At 46.1% G+C, this 18,674-nt stretch overlaps 1 protein-coding gene across 2 annotated transcripts; it reads left to right on the top strand.

The window, feature by feature from the left end:
* The first annotated feature begins 3,182 nt into the window (after positions 1-3,182).
* Positions 3,183-17,950, top strand: LOC142581835 (uncharacterized). 2 transcript variants are annotated; one of them, XM_075691281.1, is made up of 5 exons: positions 3,183-3,279; positions 6,292-6,409; positions 13,581-13,748; positions 14,962-15,063; positions 17,691-17,950. In XM_075691281.1, the coding sequence occupies exons 3-5, from the start codon at positions 13,611-13,613 to the stop codon at positions 17,763-17,765; spliced, it is 315 nt and encodes a 104-aa protein (XP_075547396.1). In that variant the 5' UTR covers positions 3,183-3,279; positions 6,292-6,409; positions 13,581-13,610; the 3' UTR covers positions 17,766-17,950. The 2 variants fall into 2 exon arrangements, with proteins under 2 accessions (XP_075547396.1, XP_075547397.1); XM_075691282.1 differs by lacking the exon at positions 6,292-6,409.
* Positions 17,951-18,674: the final 724 nt, after the last annotated feature.

The raw sequence follows: 18,674 nt of genomic DNA, 5'->3' as shown, positions 1-18,674 counted from the left end.
CAGTTGATCGTGAGAACATGTACGGAGTTTTTAAAAAAAATACTTGTAGGCCAAATTACCAAAGGTGCTGAAGGTGACTGATTTCGAACGCCAGTGTTATTAAACTACAGGATTCACGAGCAGGCAGTATGGCGGGAATACGTGCAGATGACCTGCGTACTGAAGCCTGCTGTTTAAGCTGTTAACGTTATCTGTGGACGAAGGCACGATCACCTTCGGCGATACTGCCCCTTTCGCGTGACGTAGTGCACGGCGCGTCGTATGATTCGACCGGGTTCCCTCAACCAAGAAATCAGCTCACCCAGTTTTTCTCACACAGCCAATCAGCACGCATTGAACGAGATATCTCCAAAAGTTGCCATCCCAGATACGTCTCTAGCTCGCATGGGCTCAATTACTGCCATTTCCGCGAATACTTGAAGGTGACATAATCCGAGTTCGTAACCTAATGTATTACATGGCAGTTCGATGGCCGAACTGCAGAAAGGTTGTCTTGTTTCTCTAATCTCAAGGCAGAAAAAAGAAAGACTCCCTTGCACACAAGGATCACTTCGAAACACTACTCTCCAGTTACGAGTTCTGGAAATTGGCCTTTTGCGTGGGCTTAATGGTCCACTTGAATAAGTGTAACGTGAATCTGCAAGCAGAGGCAAACCTCACTGATGACCTGCACATGGACAAAATCTCTTCAGGTCGAAACTGGAAGCAACCTGCTGTTCAAAGATGAGTTCGGAGACGAATACGGCATTTGCGACAATACCCGAATACCCCTATTTGCGACAAGAATCTTCCACGATCTGCATAGACAATTTTGCAAACGATTCTCTGGCCTTGACGCGAGCAAGGATGAATATAAATGTTTCAAAATTCATTTAACTTAGATTTGACGCACTGTCAGATTTCTTTAAATTAGAAGTAATTAAATGTCAGTCAAATGACATCTTGAAGGAAAAGTACAAAGAAGAAAATCTAATAAAACTGTATATGTTACCCAGGCACCAGAACGTTTCCCAACCTTATTAGGCCACGGTAACATGTAAATTTTTGGCACTGCCCACCTTTGTGTGCAAACTGTGTGTGTGTGTGTGTGTGCGTGTGTGTGTTTGCGCGTATGTGCGCGTGTGCGTATGGGTTTGTGTGTGCGCACGTGTGTGCTTGTGCATGTGTGGGGTGCGAACGTGTGTGAGTGTGTGTGTGTGCATACGTGTGCACGCGCATGAGTTTGTGCGTGTGCGTGTGTGTGCCTGTGCCTGTAAGTGTGCGCACGTGTGTGTGTGCGTGCGCGTGTGTTCTAGTGCGTGCGCGTGTGCGTCTGTGTGCGCATGTGTGTGAGCGCTTGTCGGTTTGTGCATGTGCGCGCCTGTGTTTTAGTGGATGCGCGTATGCGTGCGTGCCTGTGTGTGTGTGTGTGTGTGTGTGTGTGTGTGTGTGTGTGTGTGTGTGTGTGTGTGTGTGTGTGTGTGTGTGTGTGTGTGTGTGTGTGTGTGTGTGTGTGTGTGTGTGTGTGTGTGTGTGTGTGTGTGTGTGTGTGTGTGTGTGTGTGTTTGTGTGTGTGTGTGTGTGTGTGTGTGTGTGAACGCGGCTGAAATCATGGATCCGGGATCTCCGAGAGGTACGGTGTAACGCTGACGAATTTCTCTCGCTAATGCTACGCACTTTTGAAGTCATTATTTTCGATGTTTCCAGTGCCACACCCGCACAATGTGGTTATTTTGCAAATATAAAATTCCCAAATAAATCAGTTGTAACCACCTGCCAGACAATGGTATTTTCATGTAACACTTCGAAACCTTTGAAGGCTTGCTTGTTATGACTTTAATATTGTATCTGTAGGGATTAATTTTTCAACCGACGTACTTAGTTCAACCATGCAGAAAATGCTTGTGAGCACCTGTAGCGATCCCTTGATATATATATATATATATATATATATATGTATGTACCAATCAAGGCTGCGTGTTTGCCACCACAGAGAATATATAGAGACAGAAATGGGACGACTTTTGGAATGCAAAGTCGCCTAATAATTTACGTCTCATTTCATTAAATTAAGCCTGTACAGCAGATTACACGAGTTATCTTTGCTGGCAATTCTTAAAACGCAAACATTGTGAAGGATAAAATAGCGGAATACAGAGGACAGAGAGCAGGTTGAAACAATACGAGCGCTCTCTGTCCCTTGTATTTCGGTATTTTATTCTTCAAAATGCTACGCCAACTGGCCTACACTTCTATTATATATTGACACGTAAACACGATGCTAAAAAGGGAACGCGGCTTCGTAGAAATACCGGAGTGGCGTTAACGGCACATCTGTTCGGCATCGATAGAATGAGTGTGATGAAGTTGATAAAAAAAATGAAAGAAAGAGGGGAAGAAAGGAAGAAAAACTGCACGCTAATGGGAAATGTGAACAAGCTTATTTGTCACGACTAAATTTTAACGCTATTTCATATTGATATACCCACGGATACTTGGCGGTGAAAGCAAAAGTCTAATCCTAAACTATTCATTTTGGTCCTTTTCTGAACCAGAAAGTCCACGGCAGAAGGTCCATGTAACTAATTAAAATAAGAAATTATTCAAATATAGCACGACAATAAGTTAAAATAATTTTTCTGTCGACGTCCAGTGTGCGTTTACTAATTTTTATTCGTTATTTTTTATTTAGTTATTTATTGTCCCACCCTCGACACCACCACTGGTAGCCAATCTGACCCTATGGCCTAGAAAGATTACTCTGCCTTATAGCCGGTGCGTCCCATACCTGTACATCGCAGGAAGGTTGGCGAGTTGTGTGCAAGCTTTTGGGCAAGTCTCCTTGTTTTCCTTTTGTCTGTTTTGTGCCGGCAAGGAAGTAAGATAACGTCCAAATGGCAATATGCGGAAAATATCAAGCGAAAGGAAAATATCAATGTGCTGGGCGCTGGCCTTTCACCCATTTCCACAAGGACGAGGCGATTTCACAGCTGTTGTGAAATCGCTTCGCCGCATTGCACCCTTGGTGTAAGGTTTCATGATATCTCGGTTGCATCTCACGTTCCACCGTTGCTCGAGTATAGTTCGAATGCCACTTCCTTCCGTGTAGGATGAAATCCCATGTCTCCTTATACGTAGAATGCGGGCAAATCGTAAAGCGTCATCATACAGCTGATAAAAAAGGGAAGAAGAAAACGCGATGGGCCGGCAACAATTTTGTCGCTGCACTTCGAGGCCAAGCTATCGGCTTGCCATGAATGAAGAACCATATAGCCCAGTGCATTGCTGAGCTCTCGTGTGGTGAGAATTATTATTATTATTATTATTATTATTATTATTATTATTATTATTATTATTATTATTATTATTATTATTATTAGTATTATTATTATTATTATTATTATTATTATTATTATTATTATTATTATTATTATTATTATTATTATTATTATTGACTGATTGCTGTTGACAGTTCACTGAGTTGTGCATGTTAGGCGCGACCGCATAGAGCGTATACAGGAGTCGGTTTGGCTTGAAGTCAGCCTATAGCGCGCTATGGAAAATCGTTAATCGGAACTTTTTCTCCTCTCTTGTTTGATGAAGTCATCTCTCCTATTGAAAACGTCTTATCTTCCCATAGCAAGTACATAGTAATGCTTCTTGGTGATTATTAATACGCCTTAAATTGATTGGAACACGCTTAGATATTATCATTACATAGAGAGCAAATGGAGCCTGTTGGACTTTCTTTCCCTCTTTTCACTTCAGCAACATAACTTGATCGCTAATTCCTGTGGCAACATCTTAGAGATTTGCCTCTCGAATGCTCAAGTTATATAAAGATGTCTCTCGTTCTGGCATTTCCCTTGTGCCATAGCCACTAAGCAACCGCAGCGGGTCCTCCGATGGATATCTTGGTTGTCTGATCTTTTTTTAAAAGTGTCTTGCCATTTGGCATAAAAAGATCAAGGTTTTTCAATGACATCAATACGTTATTCTCCAATTTCTACGCATCCTCTGTGCGGCAGACCTATACTGGCAATATATTTTGCAATAGTGGATAAGGTTCGCGTACCAACACACATTTATTCCTAAGCACGGCGCTTAACAGGCTAACATTTAAAATTTATGTCTCATCGGCGTGAGCGGCTTCTGAAAGACTGCTTACCTTTTTTTCATCAGTGCCCTATAATCGCCCTTACGCTTTTGGTATCTTCTTTCGTTGTCACTTGATGCCGTTACCATAGTCTGATACCATATTCGGTTGGTTCGTTTGTTTGTTACAAATGCAATGATGACCCACCCACTACGGATATTATAGGCCAATTAAATGGGGCAATGGCTACGTTAATCGTTTGGTTCACTTATCCGGCCTCTTATTGTTCTACTACACCCCATCCTCCACCACACTTTCGAGCGATGGAAGACAATCCTTCGCAGCGACGACCCTGACCGCCAGCAGTGTTTCGTCAGTCGGGCCCTGGCAGTGGAGGAAATCAGGCGGCGGCCGGACCACGCTACCATTCCATTCGTGTCGTAGCACATTCACGCCGAATAAAAAGATTTTGTTCATCAATAGCGCCCTCTTCTTCGCCAATCTCCCGTCCCGCATGTGTGCATATGTCTGGGATCATCATCATGATTATTACCCACGCGCGTGCCTTGCAAACCCTTCCTGATAGGTATCGCTGTGCATGCTTAGAGAACGAAGAAGAAGCAGCTACGCCTTCCATATCGGACTGCGAAGGAGGCGAAATGAACGCGATAAGGTAGGATTTACATGCATGTCTTCCGTCTTTCCGGTCTGTTCTTGTTTTTAGTAGATTAGCAGATAACTTGTACTGCTATTGAATGTTATTACAGTACTGCATTACGCGCAGTGGTGTTCACAATCCTATCATTAGCACTATCGTGTGTCGCGATTTCCTTTCCCTTTCCTTCTTTCTTTCAAACCCTCATCCCATATTATTCCCCTGTGCAGGATACCCAACGGGACATTTGTCTGGTTTACTTCCCTGTCTTGGATTGTTTTCTTCTCTCTCCCCTCTGAACTCAAGCTGAGCAGCTCTGTACTGCTATGTCGTTATACCACATGATGACCCTCAGAGTGCGATCTCATTAGCGTGCAATTATGACACCGAAAACACGAAACAATATCGGGAAGTGTGTGTACAGTGCTTTTCTTTAATATCCATTTACTGACAGCGTTCAAGTTTTGTTGTCTATTGATGAACTCCTACAACCATTTTACAAGTGAGCATGGCTCAGCCGTTCAGAAGTTTTTCTGCTAAATGCGTAGCTATTAGCTAAGTTCCTGGTAACGGCGGGCGCATTGTAATGTGGCTAGAATGCGCAGAACGCTCGTGAAAACTGGTTTTGCTTCTTATTAAAGAACGGAAACAACACGGCAGTGCTTCCGGCTGCAGAGTGGTTCGTTCCACAGCGGTTTGCAGAAAACTTACCGATCATTTCAGACAATTCGATTGTACAATGCCGCCGATCAGAGCTGGAGGATATGGTCTTAAGGAATAAACGAGCGCGAGAAACGAATCAATGTGAGAATCATATGAGAGCAGAGGGCTGCGCTTTAGTCACGGTTGCGAGACAATATTTTGGCCTATCCCGTTCTCTGCTGCTTGCGTTGGGGCTTTATTATTGTACTCCGAGTTACTCATTTATCTCTTTGAAGCATGGTTGTTAGCAGTGTTAACTATCAGTTCACAACTTCTTTGCTTTGCCCAAAAGTAGTTTTTATTCCTTGTCATTATTACGCACTAATTATTGAGATTATTACTCTTAATTCAAGGTATCTAACTGCGTAACACTGTCGTTGCGCACCTGGTAAGAATATTTCTTGCAACCACAAACACAAAGGTACCGGCTCTCGTTCACCCGAATGTGAAGGCGGTGTGGAAACTGAAAAAAAAAAAAAATATATCAGGAGCAGCATGGGTGTATGAAGATTACAGTGACACTTCCTGTTCAAAGAAACGGTAACTGTTCTATAAAGTATCGTGGGGAGTTCAGTTCAGAAAAGCGACGCAGCATTGTGGTCGTATACATGTATTGAACAGCTCAAATCACCTTGTGCCGGTGAAAAGTTATTATTTTTTTAATTTTTCAACGTCATTTCCTCAATATATCTTACCATCTTTTGAAGATATCTTTCTGATAAGCTCCGACGCATGAAAGGGTTTTGTACCACAGGCTGAACATTGAGATAAACAGTTCACACGCTTACCATTCTTCACCGTTTAATTAATAAGCGTCCACGTCGTTCCAAACTGTCAGTACTTGTCGTGCTGCGCGCAGCCTCACCGATGAGTTTCTCGTGGGCCGGCAGTCAGCCGTAGACGAGACCATCAGTCAGCTGCACCTCAACACCCACTACGTGCTCTCGGTCAACGGCTTCCTCAACGCACTGCAGGTGGTACGTGCCTCGCACACGAGCGTCATCTTGCACGCTCACAGTCATTCCTCCTACGGACCCCACTGTATTTTTATTTTTGCTGTAGACCTTTGTCGAGTGGCAACTTAGGTCACATGGAAAGGAAGCGCACGTTTATTGACGAACGCTCATAGACGTTACCAGTTTAATAGCGGCTGAAAGGGTGACAACTCCAGCAGGGCACCAAAGCGAGCTCTCCAAGCCCGCAGTATATAACTCCTTATCTTGAGCTCCAGTGTACAGGGCGTTGTAATGTATGACGAAATAAGCTTTTTTTTTTCACATTATACTCCAAGAACAATGGCCTGCTTTGTTTGTGCGAGCAAATTGCTCGTCTCTTAACACCATCACCGAAAGTACTTGTAATACTGATTACGTGCGTTTAGTGTGCCTGTGCCTCAATCAGCGTGAAGCACTCCTTAAGTCATTCTATAGCCTGTTTGATTTTGCAACATGCCAAATTTGAGCGCCTTAATATGAACGGGACCGTCAACTTAGAGAAAGCCTCGTTTTTTCGTCATGCGTAGGCGTCCGATGAAAACATGTAGGCTTGTCACTCCCTCTGAACAAGAAAAGAATGCTTCACACGCTTTGTTTCTAACGACAGTGAACACTCCGATTCTGCAATACTGACTGCTTTACAGGCTGCCATAGTATGCGGGATGGTTAATCTGCCAATTCAGAGTTTGTGCAGTGCGAAAATTTGCGGACATAAAAGCATCCTTTCGCGCTAGACCCCCATTGCAGTTTCTTTCTAACGAGCCACAGAGGTAGCGACCCATATGTATCGAATTGTATGAAACTAAATATGGATATTCTAACCTTACATAAAGGTATTTTTAAGTGAAATTCAGATGCTTTCATGGCGGAAAAAAGTGCCTAACATTCTGGAAAAAAATAAATTCAGACCCTCATAGGGTTCAGAAACAGGAAGTAATAGAAGGCGGGAAGTTCGGGGAAAGAGGGAAGAAACTTTTCCAGAATGAAGTTAAATATGAGATATGGCCATATACAGGGTGGCCCAGCTAACTTTAGCGAAGCTGTTTAAAGAAAAGAAATATTGAACAAAAGAAAAAAAAACGTGCAAAACACGATTATATAGACCTATGGTGTTCAGTCGTCAGAGGTTTGACGATCGAACAACGTAGGTCTTATAACTGTATCTTGCACCGTCCTTTTTTTTTCTTTTTCTTTTCGTTGAACAGCTTGGCTAAAGTTAGCAGGGACACCCTGTATATGGGTATATGGATATGCCACACAATGGAGTTGCCAGTATACCCGCTATTTTTAGAGTGAATGCTGGACCACTGCATGTGGTAAAAGTTAAATGAAGGCCGCGAATAGGGGGCTCTTGCCGCATGTCTATAGAGCCCAACAGTTCCGTAAGGTGAGATAATTTGTCCTCACGATCGAGAGCACCTGAGTGCCAGTGCCGCTAAAGCGGCGACGTGGCTCCTCCTGGTCGCGCGTATTTACTGCGTGCCCTGTATATCTGCACCCGAAACCGCGCGCAACTGACGTGGTGACTACAGGGCGCTTTATGCGCCATGCAGTAGTATGCTGGCAAAACACAAATTGACGACTCTGGCTCAGTTGCGGCGACAAATGCAGGAAGCAAATGATGACGCAGAGAGGCGATAAGTTCCAAGTTGTAATTTATTTCTCGAATCACTGTGCGCAGGGTACTGTTGACGTGACAAAAAAGAAATGAAACGTCGTGATTGCACTAAATTTATACGGATGAGCAAAGCGCGCATTAAAAATAATAAGAGAAGAGAAACAGCTGTGCTGGAGTTTTCCTGTTCTCCCTGCACCTGTCTTTCCTTGTTTGTTTTTTCATACCTCCTGCAGCACAGTTAACCAATCAATGTCCTTCTGTTCCGCGTTCGGTCAGTCTCGTCACTAGACTAAGCGGTCCACCCTATTGTCTAGCTCAGCTTCCCTGTTTTCTGACGTTTTCTTAACTCGAGGACATACTATTGTCTTGAATTGCGATCGCGTTCGCAGGCTTTGTTTGCAAACGTTTCAATTCTTATTAAGGCCCACTTTGGTACAGCTCCAGCCGAAATACCGAACGAGCGCCTGGCATTAATGATCTGCTTTATGTCAGTAATAGGCATGGAGAATTAAAAAAAATAGAGCGAGATGGTAGAAGAACGGGGGTGCGTAATGCGACGTACTAATAGAAGAAACGCATATTACAGATAAGCGACATTTACTCATTTTTTCCCGTCGCCGGCAGTTCTAACCGTTCACCCGTTGTTGACTCTGAAAAGCTCAAGCCAAGGTAGCGAGCGCTTAACGCTCGCATTGTTCCGACCTAAAGAGGGCGGTTCTATTTTTTGATCAATGTTCCGTCAAGCTTTTTTTCATTTTGTGCTGGAAGCGGCCGGTGCAGCATAATGAGTGCCCTTTCGCTTCCGACACCCATTGGTAGTGCTGCGAGAAAGCTGGACAAGTTTCACCCTGGAGACCACGATACACTGTCTGTCCGAAGTGTTCATATAAGAACATGAAAGAAAGAAAGAAAGAAAGAAAGAAAGAAAGAAAGAAAGAAAGAAAGAAAGAAAGAAAGAAAGAAAGAAAGAAAGAAAGAACCTGTGACTTCCGTTTTGCACACGCATAGCGCTATTTGCAAACGTCGCATCTTACTGTAATAGCGCCTGATGTTGAAATATACGAAAAACAATCTCACAATCTTTGGTGCGTTGCATCTGAATCACAGGTCCAGCTGTAAAGTCGCTTTACGAGTTTTCATTGACCACACCTCCTCTCTCCTCTCCTGTCTTCCTCGTTCTGGGCGCACCCCATCGCCCCTCTTTCAGAAAGATAGCTAAATGAAATGCACTGGGATAAAAAAAAGAAAATAGTCAGGAGGAAGTAATACCGCACAGCAGGTAGGCTTTGTTAAAGCTACAAAATGGGCACGGTTTTGCTTCCGCGGAGTATCCTTGGCATTTTGCTGATGCCCACTCCGCTGCAAACCGCAAATCCTCACACGCGGAAGCAAAAGCTAGAGTGCTGACGCGAAAGCACGTCATAAAACGACGTGGTTGTGTGATTGCGCCGACGGCGCAGCGAGAACACTTCAGATATAGAGGAATTCACGAGGACTTCGACTGAGGGCAGCTTCCATGGCTATGACATACTTCTGCCGCGTTGCGGCGAGATTCAAGGCTGCATTTTTTTTTATTCAACGTTACCCTGTAAGCATATATGTACACACACACTCGGAGGACTGGGAGGCGACCCTGCTCGGCTGCTATGACCTGCAGGCCCAAAGGGCCTTGGTCGAGCGCGCCCGGGCAGCGGCCGACGCCACTGGGGTCCCGTACTAGGGATTCCACCCAGTATTTTAAGGGCCGGGCCCCTAAGGACCGGCCCATGTGCGTGCCTCCATGTGCTTCTCGTCTGAGAGCAATAAAAGTTTTTCAACAACAACAACGCACGCACCAGACTTGTACGCGTTGCTCTTTTTGCATGGTGATCTCCATGCGCGCGTTGCTTTCTATCAGCCCAAAGTACATTATGAAAAGTTTGGGCCCTGCATGTATAGTTGCCCTCACTAATTTTCCAACTAGGGAGAGGTTAACTTCATTCTAGAAACAGCTTTTTGTCCGAGCTGTCGTCGATGGTAACGCATGTCATGTGTTACTTTGAAGTCGGGAGAGCCCCTGGATTTGTTGAATGTGCTGCACGAGGAGTCGCCAGAGCACGGGCTGGAGGTGTTCTAGTGGAGCAGAGGTCTTATAGCGCTTCAGATGAAAACCAATAAATAAGTTAATCAAAGGAAAGCTCTCAGTGAATAAAAAAATGCAAATGTTGCTGTAGTGTACATCCAGTACAGCGCTTTTTCTTTTTATAAGTAGCTAGTGGCATTGCAGCGCCTTTTTTCTTCTTTCTGGTAGATAAAACAAGGTTTCCTTGGCGTGAATCATCACGCAGTGCTTATTCGTCGGAAGCGTCATGAGGAAGAAACGGAAGCCGTCCTTGAGGCACGTGCGCATGGATGGAAAGCAGACGGCAAACATTGCGAAACGCTGCTGTGACTTTGACTCTGCATGTTCACCTCGCAATTCAGCTGCTTTTAAAAATGCAGCCTTGTCTTGCGATGTCCTTCTAAAAAGCCAAAGCAAACATTGCGAAGGATACAACGAGAAATTTTGCAATGTAACGCCGCTGCAGCGGAAAGATTGACTGCACCGATTTTGCAGTTACAGTGGGCAAAGCCAACTTAACTGGCCTCTAACAAACATTCGTTCGTTGCCTCGCTGTGTGACAAAGTGGAATTCGCATTGCCATGGTACCGCGTACCTCCAATGACAGCAGCACGAAGCACAGAACAGAATGTTGTTAATGAGCAGAAACTGATGCGTGAGCATTTTTCGCAGGATATATAACGAAACGCCGCATTCATGGTGTGTTTGGTGGATGAAAATCGCGGGCCATGTGTCCTGACATATAGTAAAATTTGGAGGATGCATAAGCCTCGCCTTTAAGAGTGGATCGCGATGGCATTCAAAGATCCCTGACTGCTTCTCGCGCTTCCCGGCAACTGCAGCGTATGTAACCGTCATGTTTACTGGGAAACGATGGCGGCAAATGATATGCACGAAGGAGAGTTTTCTGGTAGAAGCGCGGCCTCTTCCGTGGGCCGATCCCGGAGGTAAAGAACAGCCTCGCTAAAAAAACTACTTCATTCGCAAGTTTCTGCTATCGTTTTGCACTTTCAATATTTAAGGCTGAGAAGATTTAACACAAGAGGCATGCGCTGTCGGTATTTTTCTTTGCGGCATTTGTCTGTGGGCTGTCATTCTCAAAATTCCGACGAATAACATTGTCAAAAAGGTATGAGCAACTTTGGTGATAGAATGGCGTGGCAATGTAACCCGCATATACCATATGTCATATAGCAAGGCGGGGCATATACGTATACCTAAGTACATACGGAAATTTTTGCTCACGGACAACTCCGTCGACCCCGCGACACCAGATTTTCTGCGACACGGAGCCCTTAACGCTGTCGCGTTAATATTCAGTTCGCAATGTGCGATGCACGGTGAATCGCGCTCCACGTTTTGCTTGGATTCCATCATATTTGAATATGAGACGCGAAGGAACAGCACACGAAGCTCAATTGCTGGTTTATGTTTTCTGCAATTTGCGGATTCAGTTTTTATGACGCACGAATAACTTTGTGCGTTGCATGGAACAAACCCCCTTCATTTTCTCTCCACTTCAGAACCATTCTCGTCGCCTATACCCTCGTTTGGCCAAGTTTTTATGGCTGAAAATATGTAATCAAGGAGTACAGACCGCTTACGTACATGTCTCGGAATATATCTAGAGATTCCACAGCTACCTTAATTATACACAAGAAAAATAGAAAGATACCTATAAAGAAAGGGGAGCCACAAGGAGCCACAATATTTCCAATGCTATTCACTGCGTGCTTGGAAGAAGTGTTCAAGCTACTAAACTGGGAAGGCTTAGGAGTAAGGAACGACGGCGAATACCTCAGCAACCTTCAGTTTGCCGATGACATTGTTTTATTCAGCAACACTGCAGACGAGTTACAACAAATGATTGAGGACCTAAACAGAGATAGTGCAAGAGTGGGGTTGAAGATTAATATGCAGAAGACAAAGATAATGATGAATAACCGGGCAAGGAAACACGAGTTCAGGATCGCCAGTCAGCCTCTAGTGTCTGTGAAGGAGTACGTTTACCAAGGTCAATTAATCACAGGGAACCCTGATCATGAGAAGGAAATTCATAGAAGAATAAAAATAGGTTGGATCGCATACGGCAGACATTATCAGCTCCTTACTGGAAGCTTATACATTATCGTTGAAAAGGAAGGTGTATAATCAGTGCATTTTACCGGGGCTGACATATCGGGCAAAGACTTGGAGACTGACAAAGAAGCTTGAGAGCAAGTTAAAGACCGCATAAAGAGCGATGGAACGAACAATGCTAGGCATAAACTTGAGAGACAGGAAGAGAGAGGTTTGGATCAGAGAGCAAACGGGTATAGCCGGTATTCTAATTGACATTAAGATAAAAAAAAATGGAGCTGGGCAGGTCATGTAATGCACAGGTTAGATAACTGCTGGACCATTAGGGCAACAAAATGGGTGCCAAGAGAAGGGAAGCGCAGTCGATGACGGCAGAAGACTATAGGTGGGGCGATGAAATTATGAAATTCGCGGACGCTAGTTGGAATAGGTTGGCGCAGGACAGGGGTATTTGGAGATCGCAGGGAGAGGCCTTCGTCCTGCAGTAAACATACATTTAAGGTATACTACTAAATAGTAAGTAGGGGTAGTCGAAAGCATTTGTAAAGCAATGGGTTTTCCAGGAAGTATCGCACAGAATCATGGCGAAAAAAAATGGCTGTGGCTTAGCTAAGGTTAAGCCCAGGATGCGAAGCATACTAGCCTTTATTTTAGTTGTTGAACCACTGTTTAGCCTGGTGAACTGCTGTTGCTTGGCTATATTTGGTTCGGCTAGACGAAGAAACAACTCATGCGTTACTCTGCTTCGCCTTCAAGAGTGGAACGCGACAGCGTTCCCGTCGACCCGCCAAGGGGTGTAAGACAATGGGCTACGGCACAGCGACTACGCGCCCCGCATTGGACGCGGTGAGCGTCGAGCAACGCAGCGTTCGGCGCGGCAACGAAATGTGCGCCTGAGCAAGCGACGCACGCCTGAGCCTTAGAAACAGCTCGTTTCTAAGGCAACACCGCATTCACTAGAGGCGCTTTTGTACCGCTTTGAAGCATCGCACTCGTGGCTCAGTGGTAGCGTCTCCGTCTCACACTCCGGAGACCCTGGTTCGATTCCCACCCAGCCCATCTTGCAAGAGTTGAGCCAAAGCCACCTAGAATACCGCCGCGACGCCGCGAGCGACGGCGCGAGTTCGAGCCCCGTTTCTCCTCTGTCGTGACGTCACGGTGTCACGTGGTCAGCCTTGACGGCGCGAGTTGGAGCCCCGTTTCTCCTCTGTCGTGACGTCACGGTGTCACGTGGTATTGAAGGCGACACCGCCGCGCCTGAGGAGCTGGGTTGAACTCTAGTAATATGCTTCGCATAAAAAAGATCCCATGCCTCAGGTTCCATTGTGAATATCTCACGTTCCCTTGCCATTCAGTTGGCAGGCCTGGGCAACTTCTTCACGTACATGATCTTCGGCGTGGGCTCCAAGTCGCAGCACTTCCTGTACGCCTGCTGCTTCGGCTACTCGGTCAACGGGCTCCACTTCCTGGTGACGGGGCTCAGCTCGCAGCACGTCGCCGAGGTGCTGCCCATCACCATCTACGTGAGTGGTCTTGTCGTCTCAACTGGAGCACTGTCTTCCTGCATTCAAAAACCGTGTATTCAAAAACACGCAAAAAATTATAATCTAGGGTTTCATGCGCCAAAACCACGATCTGATTATAAGGCATGCCGTAACGGGGGACTCCCGATTCATTTTGACAACCTGGAATTTTTTACCGAGCACCTATACCTAATTACACGACTGTTTTTGCATTCCGCTCCCATCGGAATGCGGTAGCCGCGGCCGGGATTTAGCCCGCGACCAAGCGCTTGGCAACGCAATGCCGTAGACACTGCGCTATCACGTACGACGGGCGACACTGTGACAGAGGTGGGATGTAAGCAAAAAGTGCAAGTGCCTGCTGACTTCTGATTATCTTAAAAAACATTTACTAAATGTATACGATACCTTTCACTTCTGCTAGAAAACTTGAAGATCTTCTCATTAGAAAAGCAATGAATATATTTGTTTAATGTTGAGGTAAGCGTTAAAGCGCAATAAAATGACGCGGACGTGCACGCACGACAACTTCAACAAATGGATTCAATCGCAATGGGGTATGAGAATACGGGGAAGGAGACGATGTTCACGATTTCTTCCGCGATGGAAGTTAAGCGTGACAAAGCGTAGGGGCTATTGAAGGGCGTTGTAGCGGAGCACTCCTAATTAATTTTGACCACCGGTTAACATACGCCAAACCCTCGGCATTTGAGCGTTACAGCATTCTGCCGCCGTCGCAGTGCGACAGCCACGGCGGGTAATCGACCCCCCGGGACCTCATGCGGCAGGCCACTGGCCCACAGAAGAAGCAAATGTGTCGCAGGCGTACTTTCGTCCACGCTTATACGTGAATGTCACCTGCATAGGCACATATTTGTGACCATTTTAATTAAGACCGTGTGTCGTATGGAACTCATCGGATCTTCAAACTGTCCGTCCGTGATTTGTGTCATGCCTCCTCGAGTGTTTAAATTTCTCTTACAAGACTGAAATTCAAGGATTGTCAAAAAACTCGGAAGCTTCAAACCTGCGCCGCATAGATGGCGAAGTTGCAGTGGTCCGGGGATACTTCTCATTGCTTCCATTTTCCCGAGGTCACGGCAAGTGTTACACGGCAGCAGCGGCTTCCGAGACTGAGCAAAGCGCGTGCCTGATATCGGAGGCACGATCTTGAATTGAGGCCTTGCTAATAACTGCAACTGTTCTGGTGCAGTACAAGGTGTTCCAGGCGAGCGCGATGAGCATGTACTTCCTGGGGTCGGTGGCCGTGATGACGTACGACCTTCCCAACATGCCTGACTCCTTCTGTGGTATGGTAAGTCCTCGGAAGGGTCAATGTTTTTCCCTAGTAGGTACACAGACTCAGATAAATGCGGCGAATACTAATGTGCCCAACCTTTAGAATGGTAGTATCCTTTTTTTGAAGACACTATAACATGATATATGTGCATAAGCCACCATTCGTTTTACAAAGTAATTGAAAGTGCGCTACGACGTTCATAGTGGAACTCTGTTGATGCCATATTTTCTAGGGCTTCAAGCTTTAGAAAATATGGCATCAACAGAGAACGACTAGCCCTCACACCAACAGGAAGGACAGTCCTAGCGCGCCTAGGCTACCCCACACACGGCAAAGGCCACGAACAAGCAATTCATCTGGCCCCCAACTTCCGGGAACACATCAAGGTAGCCCCTATCCCCAGAAGCATGCACCCGGAACATCATGCCGATCGTCGCCAAGCTCGCGCAAAAACTCTACAGACAAAATATGGCAGTCTCCCCACCACACTATACACAGATGCCGCGCAGTACCCCCAAAAGGCAGCCATGACGGCCAGCGTTGTCGACTGTAACCTACAAGAGGTGGTCTCGATGACGGTCCGCACTGCCAGCGCCCTCGTAGCGGAGGAGACAGCCATCGCCTTGGCCATCACCTCTAGTCCGACCAACGAGTACGTCACAATCATTACTGACTCCCAGGCAGCTTGCCGTAGCTACGCGAGAGGCAGAATATCTTCAATAGCCCACCGACTCCTCAAACAAGCCTCCCAATTGCCGGACGTTGAAATAGTGTGGACTCCAGGACACGAGTCCCTCCGTGGAAATCAGCGTGCGCACGCTGTAGCCCGAGCTCATGCCTCCCGGGCGCCACAAGAGAGGGATACGGCCGCCTCCATGGAGCCCGTACCTTTACAATACAACGCCATACTACAACACCACAGATTGAACAGACGACAATACCCGCCTCCACACAAGACCCTCTCACGTGAAGACGCCGTAACATGGCGACAACTACAAACCAACACATACCCCCATCTAAGCAGACTACACGCAATACACCCTACACTATATTCATACAAATGTCCCCTTTGTAATGATTACGCCTCCCTATATCACACCACATGGGCGTGCCCCAACGTGAAGGCGGCCCCGCAAATACCAAACCCCACACCCGAGCAGTGGGAGGCCGTGCTGACTAGTTCGGACCCTCGTAACCAGCAGCAACTGGTGCGGCGGGCCCGGGAGACAGCAAGAGCCGCAGGAGCCCTGGACTAAGGGCGCCTCCCGCACAAGCAGAAAGACACCTGCTTGTCCTTTCTTTTTAATAAATGTTTCTCCTCCTCCTCCTCCTGTTGATGCCATAGCTACTCCTTATTTGCCTTTCCCAATGGAGTTTGCGCAGTATTAATATAATTTGCGTTTCAGCATACGAGACATTCTAAGCTGTGAACGCTTAACTTAGGGGGTTTTACAAACCACGATTTGATTAAAGGCACGCCTTAGGGGGGGGACTCCCGAATAATTTTTCCACCTGGGATTCCTTATCGTGTACCTAAATATAAGCACACGGGTGTTTTCGCAATTCGCCCCCATCGAAATGCGGCCACCGTGGCCGGGATTTGATCCGTGACCTCGTGCTTAGCAGCCCAACACCATAGCCACTGAGCAACCACGGCGGATCAGCTGTGAACGCTCTAGAAGACTTTCCCTGGATCATAAATAGTGGAAAGTTTAATTTTCGGTAATGTCTGCGGATCAAAGCGACATGAAACGAAAGTTAAGTATAGGATGGCGAAGAACTGCACTTAATATACCTTATTAAAAAAAAAACGCATACCTCCGCACATAGCCTCAAAGATTCTCATTTTGCGAAAAGCTTGAAACTCATAGATCGGAATACTCAGCGATGAATGGGGTGAGCGGACGTGAGTATGAACGGGAGTATAGTATGTGAATTAGTGCAGGCGAGAGAAAGTGGAGGCGACTTTGAACGAGAGCAAGTTATGGTGAGTACGAATGGGCGCTTGCAGGAACGCTAATATTCACGAGTGTGAGTGCACGTGAGTGCGAGTATATTGACACGTGTACTTATCTTTATCGGGCGACCACGTTTCGCCGCTTAACAATTGTATTCGCACAGCGAGGGACGCGCCTGCATGTATCCGACGTTTCTGGAAAGTTATCGATGCTTCTACCCGGCTGTCTGCTGTTGCCGAACCTTGTGTTATCTGATTTCATCGCGTAACGCGAATGGTGTAGAACTTTGTGGAAGGCACGCGGGTCCGAACGATTAGTCTGGAACATTCGACGACTGCTCTATAAAAGCCGACGCGCTTGACCCGCTGACCAGATTTACGACGATCGCCGACTGTGTTCGCCGCTCTCGTTGTGCTTTAAGCGTAGCCTGTTTTGTGGGCACAGGTTCGCCCAATAAAAGCTAGTTTTTGCCTTTCACAGTATTGCTACTGTGTTCTTTGACGTCACGACCACGTGACAATATAGACGGAAAAAAATATTGGTGAGTGAGTGCACACTTATTTTGCCGATCTATGTGTTTGATCCTTCTACGTATAGCTATCAATACTAACGATGACTATGATGGCTTCTGTAACATGTGTGTGAAAGTCATCCTAAACCTGTCCGTCCCCGTCTTCTTTCCAGGCCACAGGAATGTTCACCGGCCTGCTTCACCTGGTGCACCTCGTCTACGTTCTGATCTACGTACCATCACCATGATATCGCTTGTTTGGCCAACACAAGCAATGTTTTCTCGCGTTTCTTTATTATTATTATTCTACCTGTATGTATATTTCAGGCGCGTAATCTTGCTTCGTTTTTTTACTACTGAACGCCATTAAACTACGACCCTCTTGTACTCTATAGCAAATCTTTATTCTCCATTAAGCCGCAACGACACGGAAACCACTTCCGACGTATTTTCGGGACAACGTGGCCTGGCATTAGTGCGTTCATATGACAGCGCGTGATAACCACAGTGCGTGTGAATAGGTATCGATAACTACATGCGAGCAGATTTCGAGTGAAGTTACAGTGCAGTCATAGCGTACGCATCGAAGAAGTGGATGCGCTAACGTCTGGCGAAGACAATATATCTGGTTGCGGCTTTTGCTCGGCGTAAACAAGGCTGCTGGTAGCGCTCAGTGAGCTCTTCAGTGCAATGCTGCTTCAAGTAGTTGAACCCTGACAAATGACTGTATAAGCTTGCGTATTTTATTCAGCGTCCCATCCCAGAAATCGCAGTCCCACGCCCATATGTGAGTTGAAAAACAGTGCTAGAAGCCTGCCGGTATATAGGACCGCGCTTTTCACCTATGTTGCTATATTCTAGCGTGTTGCTACGTTCGCAACTTGCGAGGTCATCCCACCATGTCATGGCCTAGACACACTGCCTTAAATAGAGCATAGGTGCTTCCCGTCGCTGTGTGAACATATGGGGTAAAAAGGCTGCAAAAAGCTAGCCTATTTGAACAGCTGCCGCACGCGAACAGTGCATCTATTGTCGCGATCGACACTTGCAGACTACTGCGACCGTATTTTCCAGTGTGAAGTCGACTTGCTATGACCAAAACTGCAATGTACGATGATACGTCGCATGAGCTAGAATGCAAGTGCTTCGTTTAGAAC

Source organism: Dermacentor variabilis, chromosome 5, assembly GCF_050947875.1.
Source record: "Dermacentor variabilis isolate Ectoservices chromosome 5, ASM5094787v1, whole genome shotgun sequence".
NCBI lineage: Eukaryota > Metazoa > Arthropoda > Arachnida > Ixodida > Ixodidae > Dermacentor > Dermacentor variabilis.
This window is presented reverse-complemented; position numbering and strand designations above follow the sequence as displayed.

Excerpts from the sequence above, each read along its gene's own strand:
- LOC142581835 (XM_075691282.1), top strand. The coding sequence starts at position 13,611 with ATGATCTTCGGCGTGGGCTCCAAGTCGCAGCACTTCCTGTACGCCTGC. Across the intron at positions 13,749-14,961 it reads TGCTGCCCATCACCATCTAC|TACAAGGTGTTCCAGGCGAG; the intron begins GTGAGTGGTCTT and ends GTTCTGGTGCAG. Across the intron at positions 15,064-17,690 it reads CTGACTCCTTCTGTGGTATG|GCCACAGGAATGTTCACCGG; the intron begins GTAAGTCCTCGG and ends TCTTCTTTCCAG.